We start from the raw sequence: 25,057 nt of genomic DNA, 5'->3' as shown, positions 1-25,057 counted from the left end.
GCAGATATGTACAGACAGATGTGGATATATATATATATATATATATATATACGGTAAGAATAAATATATATATAATATGCAGGTGTATACGTAGGTATATAGAATGATTATATGCAGGTATATTCAGGCAGATATGTATATATATATATATATATATATATATATATATATATATATATATATATATATATATATATATATATATATATATATATATGGGGTAAATATAAATATATAAATGTATATATACAGTATATACAGCCCTATTGTACATGTCATCATACAGAGTTATATGGGTAAACTATAGTATGAGGTAGTTACGATTATTATGATTACAGTGTAGGGCAGTTGTAGACAGTGACAGCAGTAGGTAAAAATAAGTGCACTAAACTCAGCTAAAATGTAAAACAACAATCTCCCCTGCACCCCCCCCCCCCACGCACACACAACACTAAGGGATAGTGCAATTATCTTTTATACCCCCCCTGTTTATGTTATGTCTATTATGCCTTACTCTTGTTTTTATTATTTTAATACTGTGTTTAGGACTGTGTTTTTATGATCTAGGACTGTGACGGCTAGCACCTAGGGCTGCATTTTAAATTTCATTGTAACAATGACAATAAAGATCATTCATTCATTCATATATTTTGGGAAGGGGTGAATTTGGAGTTTTGAATAAAATTCTGCACGCAAAAAAAGTTCTGCACGTGTGTTCCGTTAGTGGTTGCATTCGTTCGGTACACAGCCCGTACTGAAGCGAAGGTCCAGTACTGAAACGGTTCGGTATGGATACGTGTATCGTTACACCTAGGGATGTCCGATATTATCGGCCTACCGATATTGGCGATATTTCTTTACATTTATTTAACCTTTATTTACCCAGGCAAGCAAGTAAGAACAAGGGGGGGGGACCCCGCATATATCGGTATCGGAAATTAAGAGTTGGACAATATCGGTATATCAGATATCGGTAAAAAAAAAAGCCAATATCGAGCATCCCTAGTTACACCCCTAGTGTGTACCGTGTGCGTCCTCTCACATCTAGATGCAGTGTGTAGATGCAGTGTGTACTGTGTGCAGTACCCCCTCTCACCTGTAGAGGCAGTGTGTACCCGGTGCAGTACCCCCTCTCACCTGTAGAGGCAGTGTGTACCGGGTACAGTACCCCCTCTCACCTGTAGAGGCAGTGTGTACCGGGTGCAGTACCCCATCTCACCTGTAGAGGCAGTGTGGGACGTAGACCTCTTTGGACGGAAACTCCAGGACCTCCTTGATTGGCCGGATGTTCTTCTCGGCCAATGGGTTGAGAGGGATGAGCTCGGGGGAGAGGCAGCCCTGGGGCAGGTCGTGCAACGGCGTCATGTCCAGCTTTATAGTCCCTGGAGGGGGGGGGGGGGGGGGCAGAGATTACTGTTACATGTCATACAGACAATTAAAACAACAATAAAAACCCTAATCAAATTCATAATACAATATAAAAATATATACTCCTTATGAATGAATTCATAATACAATACAATAATACCTACTCATAATTAATTCATAATACAATACAGCATAATATACTATTTAGCTTTTACATACATTATCAGCCAATTATACAATATTTTTATAATATATCCCTATCAGACACATGCCTTTTCATCCATATATACCTATCTCTTTATCAGACACATACATTTTCATTTACGTACACACTATCTATTAGGGAATGTCAATTTCTTTGGTTGAAAATGTTGTTTTACCACGATTTTGAAACGACATTTACTATTCTCCTGCTTAACATGTCTGGGAAGAGAGTTCCATTCCTGCATACCACGGAACATGACAGTTCGCTTCATTGCATTCGACCTCACTTTTGGAAGTGTAAAACCTCGTGCAGAAGCATGTCTGGTCTGGTGGAATGGTTGTGTCTGTCAAGACTTATTGATAAATTGTTATATAAAATTGAGGGGATCTTTGTAACAAGAATATTCCTAGTGAATACAAGGAGTGAGCAGAGTAATTTATGTTTGACAAGTAACCAAGTTAAACAACTGTGCATCGCTGCAACATTAGTTCTGTACTCACAGCGAAGCGCTATACGTGCTGCTTTGTTTTGTACCATTTGTAATTTTTTCAGTTTATTCGTCGTTACATTCGACCATACTGCAGGACAATAGTCAAGATTTGACAAAACCAGAGCTTGAATTACCTGTTTGATAGAATTTAGTGGTAACAAATGATCTTTTAACAACAGAAATCCCTCTTCCCATTTTCACTACTATATTGTTTATATCGTGTGACCATGACAATTTACTGTCTAATGTTACCCCTAGGAGTTTAGTCTCCTGGACTTGATTAATTACCACATCACTTATCAAAAGTTTCAAGACTGGGTTCGTTCTTAGAGTATGGTTTGAACCAAAAATGATGCTACTTGTCTTTGATATGTTTAGAACTAGTTTGTTATTCTTTATCCATTCCATCACTGATTGCAACTCTGCCTTTAGGACCGTATTTAATTCATTGGCTGTTGAGGCTGATGTGTAAATCGTTGAATCATCCGCATACATAGAAATATAGGACTTATTTAGGACAAGAGGCATGTCATTTGTAAATATGGTGTAGAGCAAAGGCCCAAGGCAACTTCCTTGGGGTACTCCACACCTTACCGTTTTAACTTCTGAGTAACTCCCATTAAAAAAAACGATTTGTTTCCGGTTTGCTAAATAAGTTTGCATCCAAGATAGTGCAGATGAGGAGAAACCGTAACATTCAAGTTTTTTAAGTAAGAATTTGTGATCTATGATGTCGAATGCTGCAGTAAAATCAAGCAAGACAGCTCCAACCATTTTCTTTTTATCTATCTCTTTCAGCCAATCATCCGTCATTTGGGTTAATGCAGTCGCTGTTGAATGTCCTTCACGATATGCATGTTGAAAATCAGTGGTCAATGTGTTAAAAGAAAAGTAGCTTTTAATCTGTTCACTTACTATTCTTTCCATCAGTTTACTTAAAACTGGCAGTAAACTTATGGGACGACTATTAGATCCTGAGAATGGCAATTTCAAATTTGTTGGCATATATACAGCTTTATAGTCCCTGGAGGGGGGGGGGCAGAGATTACTGTTATATATATATACAGTTTTATAGTCCCTGGAGGGGGGGGGGCAGAGATTACTGTTATATATATACAGCTTTATAGTCCCTGGAGGGGGGGGGGCAGAGATTACTGTTATATATATACATCTTTATAGTCCCTGGAGGGGGGGGGGGGGCAGAGATTACTGTTATATATATATACAGTTTTATAGTCCCTGGAGGGGGGGGGGGCAGAGATTACTGTTATATACATCTTTATAGTCCCTGGAGGGGGGGGGGGGGCAGAGATTACTGTTATATATATATACAGTTTTATAGTCCCTGGAGGGGGGGGGGGGGGCAGAGATTACTGTTATATATATATACAGCTTTATAGTCCCTGGAGGGGGGGGGGCAGAGATTACTGTTATATATATATATATATATATATATATATATATATATACAGCTTTATAGTCCCTGGAGGGGGAGGGGGCAGAGATTACTGTTATTTATATATACAGCTTTATAGTCCCTGGAGGGGGGGGGGGGGGGGGGCAGAGATTACTGTTATATATATATACAGCTTTATTGTCCCTGGAGGGGGGGGGGCAGATATTACTGTTATATATATATACAGCTTTATAGTCCCTGGAGGGGGGGGGGGCAGAGATTACTGTTATATATATATACAGCTTTATAGTCCCTGGAGGGGGGGGGGCAGAGATTACTGTTATATATATACAGCTTTATTGTCCCTGGAGGGGGGGGAGGGGGGGGGGGGGGGGGCAGAGATTCAAGTTTCAAGTTTCTTTAATAGTTGTAATAGTAAATACAGAATACTTTTCCATTAAATGCTTTTTTCTGTATGAGCTCCTGAGAGTGTGCTAGATAAAATAGATAAAAAGTATAAAATATAAAAAGTCAAGAGTACATAAACAAAAAGTGTTCAGTCAATCAATATACATATATACAATGTACAATACAGAGTAAAAAGAGTTAACAGTGAGGTACAATGCAGCAATGGGATCAGGTACAACTTAGGGTAAGGTGCAATGAGGTATGAGTTATAGTGCAAATCTCTTTACCACTAAATATTAAATATAAAGTGTGTTAGTGTTTAAAGTGTTTAAAGTGAGTAGAGTGGGTGTTATGGTGCGTGTTTATTTAAAGTGAGTGTGTACGTGTGGATGTGTGTGCTGTGAGTGTAGATGATGGGTTGTTAAATAGTGTCATTGTCGTTGAGCATCCTGATGGCCTGGGGATAGAAGATTCCTCTTATATATATATATATATATATATATATATATATATATATATATATATATATATATATATATATATATATATATATATATATATATCAAGTCAAGTCAAGAGTTTTATTTGTCACAGCATACAAGCATACAGTGAAATGCGGGGGGTCATGCCCGCAGCGATGTGCAACACGAGTAATAAGACAGGAATGACCGAATGAGAATAGGACATTTGTGCAATAATACAATGCAATAATACAAGTAATAATAATAACAACAGGTATATGTACATAAAGTTTACAAGAGCATGGTAGACATGCTAAGGTCCTGCGATACACAGTTAGCTACGGATGAGGCACTGGGTCTTATGTACACTACTATACAATATATATATATACTTGAAGTACAGGAGGCCAGGCTTTCAAAAGGCTAAAAAAACAATGCACTTTCAAAGAAGGGGCTGACTGTCGATAATGAGATATGAATAAAATATATATACAAGCTACACACTTCCCTACATGCAGTATAAGTATGACCTCTGGATCAGCATCCCCATGTCATCAAATCTGCCCCCTCCATCGAGTCTTTTAAATCTGAACTCAAAACCCACCTATACTGCCTGGCCTCTCCTGACTCACTCAGACTCTTGCCTTGCTTGTTGACATGTTGTTTTGTTTCCTTGTCTATCCGTTGGTTGTTTATATTTTCTGTTTATTCTATACTTTAGCACTTTTCTTTGTTTTTAGCTATGTGACTTACTGTGAAGCACTTTGGTTGACAAGTGTCATGTCTAAATGTGCTATATAAATAATAAATGTAATTGATTGATTGAAGTAGATAAGTTACACACTTCCCTACATGCAGTATAACATGCATGTTCTCATATGAATGAAGGAACAGCAATAGAGCATACATTGCCGTAGGCTAGTTTAAAAGCATAATCCTTTAATACCACTTGATCCAGCTGCCAGACGTGCAGAGTTGCTGTGTGATAGAGTGAGGAAAACAGCACAGACTAGTGGTCGACTGACCAATACCGGTTTCATGAGCAAAACAATCGAACAAGCACACACAGATTTATGAATAAGTCCAGCCATGGGGACACACAGCCTTAACCCTTTCACTGCCACACGACAGGTTCTTTCGTGTGGCGGTGAAAGGGTTAACCGTTTTGGTAGTGCGGCAGTGAAAGGGCTAAGAAGGGACAGTTTAGGTCGAGTGTGGAAGCACAGCGAGGTGATCCGACAACAACACTGTGTCTTTGTGATCAGATCTCAAACAATTCCATTAAAATTAGTAACCATAAACATTGAGGATACAGCAGATTCATAACGGATATACATTGATAAACTAAAATAGAACTTGCCGTTTTAAGAAATCACCTGATATCGTCTTTATCCTCTTCTTGTAAGTTGCTTTGGATAAAAGCAATCAGCTAAATGACTAAATGTTAATGTTTTAAGCCCTTAAATAAGAAATTATTATATGATAATAATGAATAATTGTTAACCCTTTCACTATCACACTACAGAAGGTTAGTTCAAGTTACAAGTGTCTTTATTAGTTGTCATACAGAATACAGAATACTTTGCATGAAATGTTTCTTACTGTGTTGCTCCTGAGAGTGTGCTAGATAATAACAAGATAGTATAAAAGAAGTATAAAAGAAAGTCAAGAAGTCAAGTACGTAAACAAGTGTAAACAACAAAATTGTTCAGTGTATCTATATATACAGTATGTACAGCTGGTACAAAAATGGTGAGGTATAGCTTAGCTTGTGGTGCCACCTTGTAGTGGTGAGGTGCAATAAGGAATGAGAATGATGTGCAATTTCCTTACCAATAATATAAATATAAATATAAAGTGTGTCTAAAGTGGGGGCGGCTACGTGGCGTAGTGGGCAAGGCGCTCGCCACGAATGACGGAGATGCTGGGCTTGCCTGTTTGAGCCCAGCGCTCCACATTGCTTTCAGTTTAGCTGGTCGTTCATACTAATACACATTGGCCGTATTAGGGGGTGGGAAACTGATGGGTGGGGATCGGGCGTTGTGGACAGCGACTCCTACAGGTCGGTTGGTGCGCCTGCGCAGTAAAATCAGGAAGTGTCGGGGGCAGCGTGAGCCTCACACGCGTTACTCCTCGCCATTGAGAGATCGAGCTGCGCAGGTGAAAGGATGCGACTGCTGTTACCTCAAGTACGGGAGGGGACTTGTGCTATGTATGACTTAGTCCACATTGCAGCCGGCTTGTGGGAGGCAAGAAACAGCGTTCGTGACAGGGGAGGGTTGAATTGGATGATACGAAATTGGGATGGGAGAAAATATAGAAAAATGGGAGAAAAAGTGGATAAAAAAAAAAAAGTGTGTCTAAAGTGGTAAAGTGGGTGCTACAGTGTGTTGTTTATTTAAAGTGAGTGTATGTGTGCTGTGGGTGTGTTGATGGTTTGCTTATTGTTCATTGTTCATTGAGCATCCTGATGGCCTGGGGATAGAAGCTTTTCACTACCACACTACAGACGGTAACCCGTCATGTGGCAGTGAACGGGTTAACCTTCTATATTGTCGCAGTGAAAGGGTTAACCATTTGGTAGCGTGGTAGTGAAAGGGTTAACCCGTTGTCGTGTGGCGGTGAAAGGGTTAATCTTCTGTATTGTTGCAGTGAAAGGGTTAACCATTTGGTAGTGCGGTAGTGAAAGGGTTAAGCCGTTGTCGTGTGGCAGTGACAGGGTTAACCTTCTGTATCGTCGCAGTGAAAGGGTTAAGACCCAGCTGATACCTGTAGAGCAGGGGTGGCCAACCAGTCAGAGACTAAGAGCCACAAAAATTACTGTGTTACCACAGAGAGCCACACCATATACCAGCGTTTCTCAACTTTTTTTTCAGTCACGGCACCCTTCATGTGTTTATAGGTCTCACCCTCTCGCCTCTGAAGTTGCTAATGTCTTTTTTATTTGGGCCTTACAGGGTTAAAAGTACCCTGTGAGACCCACGGTTGCGAAATTACAAAATCACTTTTAGCCATTTAAAGCACATGTATAGTCAATTGGTCCTGTTGTTCAGCCTCACAATGCTATTTGATAGTAAATGTGTTTATATGTCCCACCCTCTAGCCTCTGAAGTTGCTAATGTCTTTTTAATTTGGGACTCACAGGGTTATTAACCTCTTAAGCCCGAGATATACAGTAAAAGTGTATATTTTCAGCATTACGTTTGTTTACCAATTATTTTAACTGTTATTAGTGAAATATAAGATTATAGAAATCTCAGGGCATTGAGTCGGAAACCGGCGCATATTGACAGGAGGAAGTGGCACATCCAAAAGTGAATGTAGTCTTTTGAAGGAAGAGACTCAGGGCTTTAGAATTTCGAAAAACTACCCTACCCAGCTCACACCAGCCCCTGTCAATCATCTGACTTCTGGATTTACTTTTTTATTTCTCTTATTTTTTGGGATTATCTCCCACAAACCTGAACGTTATTGCCATAAAACAGAACGCAGTTAGTTTCTCTACCTTTCTGTGAACGTCTTGCAAAAGATGGTGTTGCAATACGATGAAAAATGGTGTAGAAATGTACATTATAAAAAAGATGGCAGAATTCAGTACTGTATCTACAAAACCTTCTGTTTAATCATCTTCCCTTTATTCATTTGCTTAGATTGTTCAGGTCTGGTACATTTTAGCATGGTGTTATTCACAGTCAAAAATCATTATTTTAAATAGAATTGATATTCTCCTTTGGTTCATTACAATTTACTCAAGCCTAGTAACAGACACACTATTTCTGACACTGATCCATATATGTCCCTAGATTCAGATACCAAGAACATGCAAATGGACCATTAAAAAAAAAAAAAAAATTATTCTACGTCCTTATGGAATGAGTGACATAAAAAAAATAATAATAAAAAAAAATAATAAAAAAGAATATATATATATATATATTTTTTTTTTATGGATGGAAGAGCCGCACATTGACGGGCAAAGAGCCGCATGCGGCTTGCGAGCCGCGGGTTGGCCACCCCTGCTGTAGAGAGTAGGGCAGCCAATATAATGTGTATAATATATATAATATAATGTGTATGTATTTATTTATTTCACATCTAATAAAATACAACAATTTAATAATAATAATAAATGAGACACAAAACTGCAGAATTCGAAGCTGCTAATGTTAGCTATATTATTAGCTAGCCGGCTGAAATAGAACAGGTTGTTTTAAAGTCACCTGATATGGTCTTTATCCTCCTCTGTAGGGTGGCCGTCTTTTTGATCTCAGACAGGAACTTTAACAGGTCCTCATCACTCAGACGGTCTCCCTCCTGAAACACACGCACACGCACACATGCACAGTCGCACACACACACACACACACACGCACGCACAAGCACACCATCATCAACCTTTATTTATACTCGAAAAGACAATCGAGGTCACCCTCATTTTCAATGTCGTCGAGACTTTACAGACATTTCAATGCACACATTTCTACAATACAACAATAAATATTAATAACTATCTATATAGTATAAAATGAACATAGGCATAAAATCAGCACACAGATTGACAGAATAAAAAAGCAATCCATAAATTGCAGACATAAGAATAGGTATAAAAGACAATAAAAGTAGTGCAATGTAAACGTGCAGACTTAATAATGGTGCAGAGTCTGCAGACACACACACACACACACACACACACACACACACACACACACGCACACACACACACACACACACACACACACACATTAAGGCTTCATTTTCACTGCAGAGGCCTCCTGAAGAATGTAACATGGGGCGCAATGATGGGGGTTTTGAGAGCAATGATGGGGGTTTTGAGAGCAATGATGGGGTTTTTGAGAGCAATGATGGGGTTTTTGAGAGCAATGATGGGGGTTTTGAGAGCAATGATGGGGGTTTTGAGAGCAATGATGGGGGTTTTGAGAGCAATGAGGTGGGACTTCCTAGAAATGACTCAACCTAGTGGCGTTTTCCATTTAAAACTGACGGACTTCGAAGGCTAATCGTGGCTCATTTTGAAATCGACAAGCTAGCAGCACGTGCTACTATGAATGACTTGTTTATTCACAAAAAAAACAGAATTACACATTTTTGTTTTCTAAGCAGATATACTTGGAAATTCTTTTTTGCAGAACCACTGCTGCCTGGGCGCAGTAATTTCCCTGTTGTGAGACCTGTTGTTTTTTGAAAAACAGAGCTTTTGAGGTGATGAAATCACTGTGCCCAGGCAGCAGTGGTTCGCCAAAAAAAATTCAGAGTATATATCTGCTTAGAAAACGAAAATGGACAATTTCTTTATTTCTTTTCTTTTGGAGTTGTATTTGGAGTGTATTCTGTGACTGTTGAGAACTAGGCTACACTGGCACACCTACTTCCAGTGAATGACGCTAAGCTAGGCTAACGGTGCGGCTGTTCCCTAAGCCTAATGCATGCACAGAGAAGAAAAGGGTATGTATCTGCTTGTCTAACTCCAGGGTAGATGGCAAATAAGCTAATTTCCCCAAAAGTTGGCGTGTTCTAACATAGCAGTTTACAGTACAAGATTCAGAACCAACATAATGAAAGATTCCTGGGCCCTCATTTATCAACGTTGCGTAGAAAGTGTTCTATTTCCATTCCTACGCACGGAATTTAGAATGTGTGTACGCACAGAAATATCGGGATTTATCAACCGTGCGTACACGAGTCCTATGCACACTCCGTATTGATAAATACCATTTGTTCTTACAGTCAATGCTCGTGCATGATTATCCATATGGTAATGAAACACCCCCCATGGGATGTGAAATAATGGACTAACCCGAGCAAACTGAGAAATTCCACGAGCGAGATTGTTCACGGAGGCGCTGTCGAACCAAGAAGACACAACCCGTGTTATGGGATAAATAAAAGGCGGACTTGTACACGGTGATGTCAGATATCAACGACTCCCTAAGACCATTGCTGCAATTCTGCCTGGACAGCTCAAAATACTAATAAAGACCGTTAACCACTGTTTGGCGTTGGTGTGTCATCGTGACCATGCTGGAATATGAATGCCTTTATCAGTTTCGTTCGATTGGCTACCGGGTATAATATGATTTGTAGAGGCATACAATCTATTTTGTTGTCGGTATTAGGTAGCCTATATGAATTACATATAATAGCAGCCATAGCCTACATTATGCAACAGTAACTTGCGCATATATAATAGCACATGGCACAGCCCTGCGAAGCCTGCACAGTAAACTAACTTGATCATTCATCTAGCTGTATCTTTACGCTTATGAAAACATTAAATAATATGTATAGGCTATAGGCCGTCGTTTTGCATTAATAGCCTATATTCTCAAATGGCATTTAATGGCTATCCGCTGTGGGCTAAATCTCCTCGCTGACGGACCAGTATAGCTTATATCATATCATATTCCTATATGTCTCCCAGGAATCGTGGGGCTCTGAGAAATAAAGGTTGGGAAGACCCTGCTATTATAGCCTATCCTTTATAATGTTATAGGCTATTTCATTTACAGTTTACTCTATCAGCCTACCCAGCATGTAATACGTTCTTTGTTAGAACTCAACTCGTTATTATTTTGCGCATAGATTGCAGAAATACGGGAACGTTTTGATTTATATTTAAAAGGCTTTGACAAAATAAGTGGAATTTCGAAGTTATGTAAGCAGAATACAAGTCATATCACCCACACGATATATGCTACCTGTATATCCAGAGCATGTATGCTTTTCATTCATTTAAGACACATTTATTGCAAGGGTTTTGTAATACATTTTTTTTTTGAACAAATGTTTTTTATTTTCCCTTTTTTAACATGAAACAAGACAAACAATACAGTAACAGTAATAACCAATGATAAATCACAGGACAATAACAGAAATAATAATAACAATAATGACAGTCCAGTAATTAAATCAGAATGAATGTAGATTAAAAAGACGTAATTTTCTTTTTAAAATAAATACAATACTCTTGCTCGCTCTTCCTCGCTCTTCCCTTCCCCTTCCCCCCCCCCCCCCCCCCCCTCAGGACCCCCACATGGACTATACATCCACTACTTCATTTAACATCAGAAAAATACAAATTTATATGCGTTCCTTTATCTTCTCCACCATGGCTACCCAGACTGCTATGCTGGCTTCATTAACACCTAAAATTGCAGTGGATATCTCTAGATAAATCACATCGAGATAGGTAAGAACCCATACCTTCCGGCACATTTTATCCGGTTGAATCCAGCGTGACGCTATCAACTTTTTGGCAGCCGTAAGACCCGCCAAAATGAGTCTCTTTACATCTTTACATGTACAGAGGTCGATAACTGAGAAACATCATTCAACAACAATACAGAAGGCAGTGTAGGTATGGTCAGAGACAAAAATTCTGATAATTGAGTGGTTACATTTTTCCAGAAAGTCTTGACAGGAGGGCATTCCCAATACATATGCATATATGTACCAATAGCACCGTTTGAACACAAGGAGCATCGAGAGTCCGATCTGAGACCCATTAGGTGCAATCGTCTAGGGGTCAGGTAAATCCTATGAACAAAATTAAGATTAATCTGTTGGTGATCTGGGTTGCGTGATGATAGCCGAACGTTTTCCCAGACTGCATCCCAATCAAAATCTAGGTCTGGGATATCCTTCCTCCAAACCGAGTCTAGGGGAAGGACCTTATATGAGGACGTAAGTAAGTGGCGATAAAAGTCAGAGACAAAGCCTCTCGACGTCTCCTTGTCATAAAATAATTTGTGAAATCTGTGGTGCTCAAGTGGAATATCTAATGGGACACCGTGAGCCCTCAAAGCTGCTCTTATTTGTAGATAGAAGAGATAAGTGGAACTGGTGAGGTTAAATTTGTTGAATATATCTTGATAAATGCGGAGACCATGTTCATCGAAGATATCCCCCAATGTGTGTATGCCTTTCTTTTCCCATCCAGGATATCTGATAGGTTTATGTGCAATAAGGATTGAATTGTTATTAAATAGGGGAGAATGCCTATTCAAGTTGCATTGTTTAATTGATAAGTTGGTGTACACTATATACTGCAGTCTATGTGGTGCCACTATGTTCTCCTCTAATGGTCTCCAGGATACCAATTTTACCTGTTTTGTAATACACATAAACTCAACAAATAACCTCTGTTCTTGTTGCAATGCGTTTTTAATTATTTCTTATACAGTAGGAAGGGGGAAGAACACTATATTGTGCATGTTCATATGACTTGTATTCTGCTTACACCTTCGAAATTCCACTTATTTCGTTTAACAATGGCAAAGCCTTTTAAATATAATCAAAACGGTCCCGTATTTCTGCAATCTATGCGCAAAATAATAACGAGTTGAGTTACGCGGAGCGCAGTCAGTACACCCCGTATATTCCGATAACGCTATATATAAACCATGCTGCATTCATTCAGAAGGAAAGACCTATTATTCCAAATGCTATTTATAGGGTTTTGACAATAATTACACCACTGTTGCTATTTTACAATTAACTATAATGAATTACGGGGGTCATACAGAACACGTCAGTCAAACTAATGAACAAAAGCTTATTTCTGCGTTGAAACTAATGCATGAAACTGATGAAAGCATATGCCGTCCGTCTGCAGTATCCATATTCTACCGCCGGGCGCCAGGTACGCATGCCCTGAGCTGTGCGTAAATATACGCACAAAGTCAAGCACACGTTCAAATTGATAAGTCCCACACTTTGCTTAGAATGAGGGCCCTGGACAGTAGAGACCCGATGCCCTGTGGTCTGGCCCCACCAGGTGGCAGTAGAGGCACGATGCCCTGTGGTCTGGCCCCACCAGGTGGCAGTAGAGGCCCGATGCCCTGTGGTCCGGCCCCACCAGGTGGCAGTAGAGGCGCGATGCCCTGTGGTCTGGGCCCCACTAGGTGGCAGTAGAGGCACGATGCCCTGTGGTCTGGGCCCCACCAGGTCGTGGCAGTGACTGGGGAGACATTCTTCCTCCGTGGTTGAAAATTAAAGGAATGCGATAAACGTCAGGGCAGATGACACAGCAGGGCAAGGCTGGGGGATTTCTCTCTGTCCGTCTGTCTGTCTGTGTCTATATATACCAGGGGTGGATGACTGCCCTCGTTCATGGACACAACTGGAGCTTGTCGAGTAACGTCGATTCATCCAGCAAATCTACCGCGTACAAAATGCTCATTCATTCAATCTTTATTTAATCTCAACGAGATCATGGAGAGCGAGCTCTCGTTTAACCGTGACGTCGAGAAGTGCTGCGCACGGTGGACACAAAAACAATATAGAACGTTTAATTGAAAAGTCAGTCAATTGAATCATTCAGATTAATTAAATTGTGCCTTCGTCTGTACAAACTGTGATTAAGGCAGGTAATCTAATTTGTGATTACCAGGGGTGTATTCAGCTGTCTACACTGTCCTACGCTGTTGCCCAATTATTACTACTATGGCAAAATAAAATGTTTTTGTATGGCAATATATTGAATTGCGATATACTGAATCGTGATGTATTGAATTGTGATATATCAAATTGTGATATGCTGAATTATGATATATTGAATTGCGATGTATTTTTCCATCCCCACTTGATATGGACTAAGTTTGTGTTTGTGTCTGTAGTTCCTGTGTGAAGGGTGGTACCTGCTTGGAGAAGGGTTTTGTTTGTGTCCGTCTGTCTGTCTGTGTCTGTCTGTGTGTGTGTGTCTGTCGCTCCTGTATGCAGACGGCTTGTGTCTGTGTCTGTAGTTACCTGCTTGCAGAAGATGCTGATGGTGATGGTGGCCGTTTTGAAGGCAGACAGGCTACACGTCTGGTCGTCGATCACACTGAAGCGCTCCGAGTTCCTCCTGAACTGGGCCCTTCTGTCCATGCTGCTGGACCGACCTGCAGCCGCACAGCGGACCAGAGGAGAGGCTCGTCAGGGGTGGAAGAGGATGATGACACAGCATGGTACAGTATTGTAATAGTAGTAATAATAATAATAATAATAATAATAATAATAATAATAATAATAATAATAATAATAATAATAATAATAATAAACTGTATTTGTATAGCACCTTTCATAAATAAATTGCAGCTCAAAGTGCTTCACAACAGAAAAAAGACAGACATAAAATGAGCACATAACATCCCAACAGGCCACCTTGTTTATATACTATTTTTTATTTTTTTTTTACTTTGGCCATTTCCCTGGCTCTTTTATACGTTTATCGCATTTATACTTGGTCAAGTTCGACCGACAGAAACAGGCTGAAAGGGTTCAGATGGGGGGGGAAGACACTCTGGGAAAGGCACGGCTGCAGTCCGGGATTCGAACTCGCTCAGCCCCAGATCCGTGACGAGCACGGTTGTCCACGGCGCTGAAATAGCACTCGCGGTACGTGGTGAGCTACTGGAGCTCCCCTTGTTTATATACTCTTACTCATAGTATACAGGTGCAGCTCGATACATTTCAAAAAGCGAAACTCTCATAGATTATAGATTCATTACACACAAAGTAAAATATGTCAAGCCTTTATTTGTTTTAATTTGGATTATTATGTTTTACAGCTCATGAAAGCCCAAAAGTCTGTATCACCAATAAAAAAATTCAAATAGATGTCTTTTTCTTTTGTATATAGAAATGTCGGCCTTCTTTTTTTTATCCACTTTTTCTCCTTATTTTTCTATTTTTCTCCCATCCCAATTTCGCCTCGCCAATTCTCCCCTCCCCTGTCTCAAACGTTGCTAGACTATGCCTCCCACTGGTCGGCTGCAGTGAGGACCAAGCCTTGCATCACGTGTCCCCTCCGGTACACGAGGAGGCAGCTGTCGCATCTTTTCACCTGTACAGCGCGATCTCTCAGTGGCGAGGAGTAACGCGTGGGAGGCTCACGCTGCCCCCGATACTTCCTGATTCTGCTGTACAGGCGCACCAACCGACCTGTAGGAGTCGCCGTCCACAACGTCCAATCCCCACCCACCAGCTTTCCCACCCCTAACACTGCCAATTGTGTTAGTATGAACGACCGGCCAAGCTGGTAGCAACGCCGAGAGCTGGGCTCGAACCCAGCATCTCCTGCGTTAGTGGCGAGCGCCTTGCCCACTTAGCCGCCCCAGAAATGTCGGCCTTCTGAAAAGTATGTTCATGTATGTTCACTCAGTACTTGGTTGGGGCTCCTTTTGCACAAATGACTGCATCAATACAGCTAAATATATAGACTTTTCCACGATATTCAAATGTATTGAGCTGCACCTGTATATTCAGATTAAAATGTGTTATTGCCTATATTTAGTGTAACCTATAATTTAACCAATAGGGCACACAGACCCTCATCTGCATCTTTGTTTACACTATTTACTTTCTCATATCTTTTTATTCAGATCTCCTTTTATTGCCTATATTTATGTATTTCTACTATTACCCTGCCCACCTCCCCCCTCCTCCCCCATGCTGCTATGACGACTGAACGGGGATCAATAAAGGAATATCTTATCTTAATACAACCCCCCCCCCCCACCCTCCCCATATTCTTATATCTATAGTGTTTTTTCCAGGCCTTTAAAGAATAACCAGATACTGTACACGATGCTACAATATGACGCGACCCTCCGGTCCTTGGTGTTTTAGAGATGACAGACCAGCTGTAGGCAGCATCTGCACTCCAGTAGAGTTAGACCACAGTAGGCTCACTATCCTTCTCTGCTGCCCAAACACTGACCCGGGTTCCCACAGACATTGCAACATGGAATTCAAGGACTTTCAAGTACTTTTCCAAGCACTATTTTTTTTATTTAAAAAGGGCATTTAAAAGGATACAATTCACTCAAATTCAAATAAAAATTTGTTATAGAAAAAAAATCTGATTCAATATGTAATTTCAGACAATTATTTACACTTTAAATAAAAAAAAATGTATTTCTTGATTCAGAACAATTTTATCATGGATGAACAAAACTTTCAATGCGAATGGTTGATTTGAATTTCAAGGACCTTTTATTAAGCAACATGTTAAAAAAATTGCTGTTTTCAAGGAATTCCAGGCCTTGACTTTTTTTTTGTGTCAAAAATCAAGCATTTTAAGCACTTAAAGGACCCTGACTGACCCACGCCTCCATCACATCCCGACTGGACTACTGCAACAGCATCCTTTATGGCACATCCACCAAAATCCTCAATACACTACAATACGTCCAACACGCCGCTGCTCGCACGCTCACCTCCACCCGCCGCTCCGACCACATCACCCCCATCCTCCACGATCTCCACTGGCTCCCCATCACGTACAGGATTCAGTTCAAAATCACCTTCAAAGCCCTCAACAGCCTGGCCCCCTCCTACCTCTCTGACCTACTTCTCCGGACCTGAGGCGACAGGGCCTTCGCTGCAGCTGCCCCCACCACCTGGAACGCCCTTCCAAACCATATCCGTCATGCAGACACCCTCTCGTTGTTCAAACAAGCCCTCAAAACCCACCTTTTACCCTTGCTTTCAACCCATGAACTCCTTCCTCTCTCACCTTTTTCACCCCTCTCTACTAAAACTGTAAATGTATTGTTTCGTTTTGTTAAAGCGTCTTTGAGCATTTGGAAAAGCGCTATATAAATCTGATGTATTATCATTATTATTATTAGGCTCAGTAGAACCTCACGTCCAAAAGTACTGCCGCACTACAGTGAACCACAGAAAAACACTTTTACACATTTACTTTATGTCCACGTATGTACATGTATGCACATTTGTATATTCTAGTTTATGTTGATGAATATGAATGATAATCTTTCTGTTCAGATTGCATGTAAAAAAAAATATCCTAAATAAACAACAAAAAACAGGGCGGCTAGGTGGTGTAGTGGGCAAGGCGCTCGCCACAAATGCGGAGACGCTGGGATCGCCTGTTCGATCCCAGCGCTCCACATTGCTTTCAGTTTAGCTGGTCGTTCATACTAATACACATTGGCCGTATTAGGGGGTGGGAAACTGATGGGTGGGGATCGGGCGTTGTGGACAGCGACTCCTACAGCGACCGGTTGGTGCGCCTGCGCAGTAGAATCAGGAAGTGTCGGGGGCAGCGTGAGCCTCCCACGCGTTACTCCTCGCCACTGAGAGATCGAGCTGCGCAGGTGAAAAGATGCGACTGCTGTTACCTCAAGTACCGGAGGGGACTTGTGCTATGTATGACTTAGTCCACATTGCAGCCGGCTTGTGGGAGGCAAGAAACAGCATCCGTGACAGGGGAGGGTTGAATTGGATGATACGAAATTGGGATGGGAGAAAAATATAGAAAATGGGAGAAAAGTGGATAAAAAAAAAAAAAAAAAAAAAAACACACACACTTGTTTTACTGTACTTGTGAGGACATTGTATCGACTTTAAATTAATTCCCTAGCCCCTTACCCGGATCTTAACCCTTTCACTGCCACACTACAGAAGGTTAACCCTTTACTATCACACTACCGACGGTAACCGTCGGTAGTGTGGAAAGGGTTAACCTGCTGTTGTGTGGCAGTGAAAGGGTTAACCTTCTGTGTATTGTCGCAGTGAAAGGGTTAACCCTTTGGTAGTGTGGCTGTGAAAGGGTTAACCATACCATGTGATAGGCCCAACACGAACCCTAACCTTGACCCTTGATTTGATAATCACATGTGTCTGTGTGCGAGGAACAGACCTCACATTAAAAGGCGTTTTTTGTCAAGAGGCCTGTTCTCACAAGTATACTGAAAACATTACCTGAAAACATCAAAATGAGTAAACATATTGCACAATTTAAAAAGTTATGTTATATTGTGTTATGTAGTGTTGTATTGTAATTACTCATGTCAAGCGACTCAAGTTTATTTTTTTTGTACTATAGTAAAATGTATATTATATAATGTATTATACTAAATTATGTTATATCAAGTAAAATTAATGGAGGAACAATTTTAAATGTAAGGGGGTAGGGATCAATAAGCTTAGCATCCATACTCCTTTTTTGAACATGTCAACTAACTACATTGCTATTGACTTTTTGTTTATAATTTCTTTTTCATTCTGATTATTCTGTTTGACAAAGCTTGATATTATGATTTATTTAGAGGAATGTAAAGAATACATGTTAAAAAATTAACTTTTTCAGGCACCCAAGTGCCGAATGTCTTCCCCTGCTCTGTCTCCCGTTCTTCCTCTCTCTCTCTCTCTCTCTCTCTCTCTCTCTCTACCGGACTGCCCGGTAGTACAAACAAATACAAATCTACCAAAAAAATTAAAAAAATATAAACTTTTTCATTCATTCATTCATTCATAATAATAAACAAGTACACACACACACCTCCGTTGAGGCTGTCCGAGTCGCCAGTGTCCCGGTCCAGCGTGGCGGTGCTGATGACGTTCATGATGTTCACGGTGGCCCAAGCGAACGGCATGCGGTACCGGCCCAGTCGCTGGCAGAACGTCTCCGACTGGCCACGCAGCTTCTCCAGCTTGTCCTTGTTCTGCGACACAGAAACACACAGAGAACCACGGGTCAGAATCTAATGAAACATAATAGAAACACAAGAGAACCACTGTGTAACTGAGGGGTACAATTCCCTGACTGTATTGAGAGTATGGTATTATTAAACCACTACTTAGTTATGTACTTTAATTACTGGCCATACAGTACACGGTATATATGGTGAACACCCACACAAGAATACAACAATGACACCTAAAGTTCTAGTGAGAGGGATTTATTATTATAGCAACGATAGGTTACAGAATGAGAATTATGAGTTGCGCTTATATGGCGAAGAACACTTAAGTAGGTCAAGAGCGTAAGTCCATGAGCATATTACGATGGGTATAATTAATACCACCTGTAGCATAAGAATTATATAAGGCACACTCGTAGTCAGCTGGAGATACTAAGGGGGTTCCCTCCGGTTGTAAGCCAGCAGGGGAGAGGAATGTTCGGATGCAAAAGTCTGGATCAACGAGGAATCAATAAGCTCCAGCTACGGGAGGCGGTACATATACTCCCCTCGATCGGCAGACAAAAGCAGCAGCTATAATCCAAGTATCCGCGACAGCATGGATGAAAGCCAGCCAGCCTCTTCCTAGAGACGGGCTCGAGTGATGCTCCTCACGGGTAGATCCCACACAGCAGTGGGGTAGACGGTTCTCTGCTCCAGCAGCCACAGTACCAAAAGCAATATAATCCAGCCGGAAAAGGCTCTGCATTCGCCGGTGTAGATTCTCCTGTGCACGGTACTTCACATTTAACTAGGTCGAACTTGACGTTATTTCACTAAGCTCTGACACTTTTACTATCCTATTCGCACATATTATAAGTGCTCTATTTAGACGCAAAGTTGCTCACTTCACTTGGTCGTTGACTCGTGGTGAAGGCTTTAACGTTGGGATAAGACTAGACGTTACTTTGAACGAATGATGAACTGAATGAACTGAACGAAACGAACGAAGTGCTGCTGTATCCACCTGCGCCATATTTATACGTAAGGTGAATAATCTAGTGCCAACCTCAGTTCTGTCTCGTATTACTGCGCAAACCTGGACATGTTGAGACAAGCCTTGGCGGTGGCTTTGAACTCGCCATTGGGGGTATGGTCGTTGGCGCCTAGGGGTCGCTGTCCAATAGGAGAACGAATATTATGGTCTGGCTTGTACCTAGGTAAAGGGATATTCCGTGTATATGTACAAAGAATATACAAGGTATATCAAACGATATACAAATATTATACAAGGTATCTCAAGTAATAAATATATATATTCGGTTTAATCTGACACTTTGTAACACACTGCTTACAATCTAATGAAACATAACAGAAACACAAGAGAACCACTGCTTACAATCTAATGAAACATAACAGAAGCACAGAGAACCACTGCTTACAATCTAATGAAACATAACAGAAACACAAGAGAACCACTGCTTATAATTAGGGATGTTCGATATTGGCTTTTTTACCAATATCCGATATACCGATATTGTCCAACTCTTAATTTCCGATACCGATATCAACCGATACCAATATATGCGGGTCCCCCCCCTCCCCACCCCCCCAAAACTGAATAATTTCAGGTAATTACCATTACATAACTCTTCTCATGGAATTAACACAACATTATGCATACTTTTCACAATAAATAAAATAAGAATTTGTTCTTACTTGCTTGCCTGGGTAAATAATTTTTTTTTAAACAGAAACACAGATAATCACTGATTACAATCTAATGAAACATAACAGAAACACAGTGAACCACTGCTCACAATCTAATGAAAGTTAAGTCAGTATTTATTTCATCATATTATTATTAGTATTCCTAGTATCCGCAGACATCTTGGTCGCAAACAACAGGTGATTATAATCAAATAGCAGGTGATTATCTTTTTAAATTACAATCTTGGCCAGGTGCCATAATAGTATGGCAAAACACGTCATTATGAGAATACACTGTAACGCCTGGAAGGGTTAAAACTAGTGCTGTCAGGCGATTAAAAAAATTTATCTAATTAATTACAGGATTTGTAATTAATTAATATAATTAATCGCATTTTAATCGCATAACCATTTTAGGCCTGATATTATTTTTTTTTTATTTTATTTTTTTATTATTTTTTAAACAAACACATAAACAAACATGACAACACACGATAAGATATACAAGCATTAGTTTAGGCCTGATATTCTATATTCTATAATCATATTTCAAATTGCATGTATCCGGATGGCAGAATTCAGAACTGTATCTACAAAACCTTCTGTTTAATCATCTTCCCTTTATTCATTTGCTTAGATTTTTCAGGTCTGGTCAATTTTAGCATAGTGTTATTCATAGTCAAAGATAAAAAAAAATCTCATTTGGTTCATTACAATTTACTCAAGCCTAGTAACAGACACAGTATTTCTGACACTGGGAATACATTCCCAGAGATCCATCCCTAGAATCAGATACCAAGAACATGCAAATGGTCCATATTAAAAAAAAGTTTGTAAATGTTTATTCTACGTTCTTATGGAATGAATGAGATTAAAAAAAAATTATAATAAATAAAAGTTATACATTTTTTTTTTTTATTAATTTTGAGTAAATTTTCATAACGCAATAATTTGCTGTTGTAGACACGTGGATGTGTCTGACTGTGTTCATTATAACTGTTTCAATGACCCCTTGCTCTTGGGCCCGGCGGGGCATCGTGGAGGACTAACACTAGGGGGAGCTGGTTGGCGTCGGTCTGGTAGTCGGTAGAGAGATGCGAAGAAGAACCAGTATCCAGGAGGCGTGAACACTTAAGGTAACCTACTTGTGTTCAGCGTTTCTCTGATTGGCCACGACGCCCACGTGACCGCGCGCTAGCCCGCCCCCTTATCGCCGCCTGCCGCTCCTGTGTGTTGCAGCGCGGCACGAGCGGCAGAGGTCCCTCGCGGAAATGAAATGCGGAAATGTAATGTTATGTTCGAATCGAATCGCTAGAATACACAACATATTTATCAAAACAACTACCAGATTCACTCATAACGTTATTTCGCGTGACAACACAGCACAGCTGTCAGAAACTGTACATTGAAGGGGTTTGAATCACTGTACATCAGTGGAGGCTGCTGACTGATTAACTATAAACTGTACATACAGAGTTAAGTGTACTGTACTGTACAATACAGAGTTATGTGTGTACTGTACATACAGAGTGTAGTGTACAATACAGAGTTAACTCTGTATGTACAGTACACACTTAACGCTGTATGTACAGTACACTCTGTATGTACAGTACACTCTTAACTCTGTATGTACAGTACACTTAACTCTGTATGTACAGTACAGTACACTTAACTCTGTATGTACAGTACACACTTAACTCTGTATTGTACAGTAAACTCTGTATGTACAGTACACTCTTAACTCTGTATGTACAGTACACTCTTACTGATTAACTAGAAACTGTACATTGTAACGCAACGTTATATAATGTTATTTTGCGTTTTTATTCATAACGTTATTTCGCGTGACAACACTGTACATCTGTGGAGGCTGCTGACCAAATTTTTAGGTGAAGCACAAATTATTATATTATATTATATATTAAATTATATTTGTTAAACATCCCCAACGCTGCAACACCCCCATTCCTCCCAGGTGTCAGGCTCCTCATTTGCTTCCATTCATTTTTGGGACCATGTTTAAATATCGGAGATGAACGTTATTTCGATTGATATGAATAGCTAGTTACGTTTATATAGAGAGATGATAAATTAATTAAACGTAAAAAAAATTTAAGTGATTAGAACTTGTCACCGACTGACCATAGGCTCTACAGCAAGCTGACGAACGAGTTGTGCTATCCGTCGATATTAAAACTGAGTGACGAATGTATAATTTACACTTGTGCCAATTGCCTACTTATTATTAAGCTAGGTATTGCGCGAGCGTTGCTTGATTAACCTGCGTGGTTATTATGTAGGGGGGATTACGAATGCATAATGCCGCGGCAACCTATTAATATTACCTATGCGACCTACAGTATGGGACACATTAAAGATGGCGGCTTGCGTTCTGAACGAGCATATTCGCGAAGGAGCATTCTACCTGTTGAAACACGTGAAATACCAATTGTGCACCGGAGCAGAAGAAGTACCGCCGCGTGCCGTACGCTTATATACATAACAAGTATAGTGATTAGGGTACGCCAAAGACGAAGAGGACGTTTGGCAGATAGACTGTGAAGACGAACGTGGAGGTTTGCGTATTATCAAGTATAGCCGGAGAGTCAGGTTAGCCAACTTGGCTATTAGCTTAGCTAACGTGTAGTGCACTAGCATTTTAGCTTAGCTCCTCGCGTCGCCGTTATACGACCACGGAAGGACTCCGCCCCGAGAGGTTCTACTGGACGTCTACAGCATCGCTATAGGCTACCGACCGACTGCCAGACCAGCTCCACCTTCTTGGTATCACAGGTGACAGTTTCTCTGGACCTTTTTCACGGCCAAGCAACCCAGACAATTGCTATGCGGGGCTAACCAGCGCTATATATTTTGTAGCATGCTCGCTAAGAGTGAAGGGGCTGTCTCGTTTTGGGCCACCACGTTCCCGAGCCACGACTGGGCGCTCCAACGTTTATTATTTTGGTAATGCCGGCTTAGCTATAGAGACTTTTCTTTGCAAAGTGTGGGCCCCACTTAAGTTCTGGGAATTCCGATTGTGTTATATGACCAGTGTGTGCAGACTGGGGAGTGTGTGCTGCGAGTGCTCATCTGTACAGTAGCACAGTGGTGCACTGAAAGTCTGAAATACTACCGGGCCGCCACAGGGCGAAGGTCTATCGATAATGTTCGTGTTATGTGTGGTGCTATTGCCGGGACGCCTTAAAGGGAACGTCCACTGTACAGGTATAAAGGTGGCGTAGTGTTTTCTTTCCTCACCAAACAGGAAGAGGCTGTGTATTGTGTAGCCGTATTGTGAGGAGGTGTTTATGCAACTGTTCATTTGCAAATGACAGTAAACCGGACTGTGATAATTGGATCCACTGTGTTGTGTGTGTTTCTGCGACGTGTCAATGTATAACCTGTCTCCTAACGTTAACGGGGGGGAAATACACTGATTTCAGGTCTTCAACTGCAAGATAAGGTACTATTTTGGGGAAGGCTATTGATCACTACTTTCACCGGGTGTGAGGGGGTACGCCGCTTACTAGACCGGACGCAGTTGTTAAAGGGGGGAACAGGGTACTGATGAGTATTTGTCATTATAATATCCTGCATGACTATTGTACCTGTTCCTAGGTTTAGTAAATCCTAAGGCCCTGCCTACTGCATCCCTACCCCTTAAGTCTAACCACGCGGCCGCTACAGTTGGGGTTACGGTGGGACTTAGCTCCTCCGTGTCCCTGCTGTCCAGTGTTCGTATAATCTCACGCTCACTAAGCGGAGGTTATCCACCCCGCTACACTGTGTAATTAATTAATCAAATTAACGCGATAAACTGACAGCCCTAATAAAAACATAACTCTGTAGCACCAGAACCAGAACAAGGCCCATGAAGCCCAGCCTGTACTGTAGACTGTACTGTACCTTCCCTGAGTCGCTCTCCCTCAGGGTCATGTAGGGGTCGGCACAGTCGCCAATCTCCCCCTGCTGGAGCACCTTCTCCATCTGGAACACACAGGACATCCACATGTCAGGACTGACGAACAACAACAATAACAACAGTAATAACAATAACAACAATAATAATAACAACAATAATAATACTAACGGAGACAGACGTGAGGACGGGGACAGAGACAGACGTGAGGACGGGGGGGTATAAGCGTTGCCATTATCCGCCAGCGCCGCCCAGGATGATTGTGATTAGTTTAACCTCTTAACACATTCGGGGCCAACCACGTATAAATACGCGTTTCGGCGCCATGCTTAAAGGGCCAACCACGTGTATATATATGTGGCAAGGTTGTTTTGGCTTTTATTCCATTTTAATATCCTACTCAATGTCACCGAGCGGCACTGCAGATTTACCCTACTCTTGGAATTCGGAAAAGTGCATTACCGGCCAGATCCTCGTAGGGGCGCTGTCTCGATAATGCAGTGTTCCCTGTTACAGGCCGGTGTTTTTAATTATTTTTATTATGAATGGACTTTTCTGTTAGCCTAAAGCTATGTGTGTAGCCGATCGCCTAGAATAGTTTTTGGGACGCTGAATTCAGTGTGCAGTAAAGGACTATAGCATCAGCCAATGGACATATGGATCTACCAGAT

General features: G+C 40.9%; 1 protein-coding gene across 1 annotated transcript in view; it reads right to left on the bottom strand.

Annotated features, from left to right (window-relative positions):
• dock8 (dedicator of cytokinesis 8) overlaps positions 1–25,057 on the bottom strand; it is a 334,288-nt gene that overhangs the window by 199,817 nt on the left and 109,414 nt on the right. Inside the window, 5 exon segments of the mRNA XM_084323164.1 lie at positions 1,220–1,382; positions 8,549–8,642; positions 14,094–14,227; positions 18,637–18,799; positions 24,374–24,454. Coding sequence (XP_084179290.1) covers positions 1,220–1,382; positions 8,549–8,642; positions 14,094–14,227; positions 18,637–18,799; positions 24,374–24,454 — 635 coding nt within the window.

The sequence above is a fragment of the Notolepis coatsorum genome (genome assembly GCF_963971535.1).
Source record: "Notolepis coatsorum genome assembly, chromosome: 10".
In the NCBI taxonomy this organism is placed as follows: Eukaryota; Metazoa; Chordata; class Actinopteri; order Aulopiformes; family Paralepididae; genus Notolepis; species Notolepis coatsorum.
Note: the sequence above shows the minus strand (reverse complement) of the source record. Positions and strands in the feature narration are given on the sequence as shown.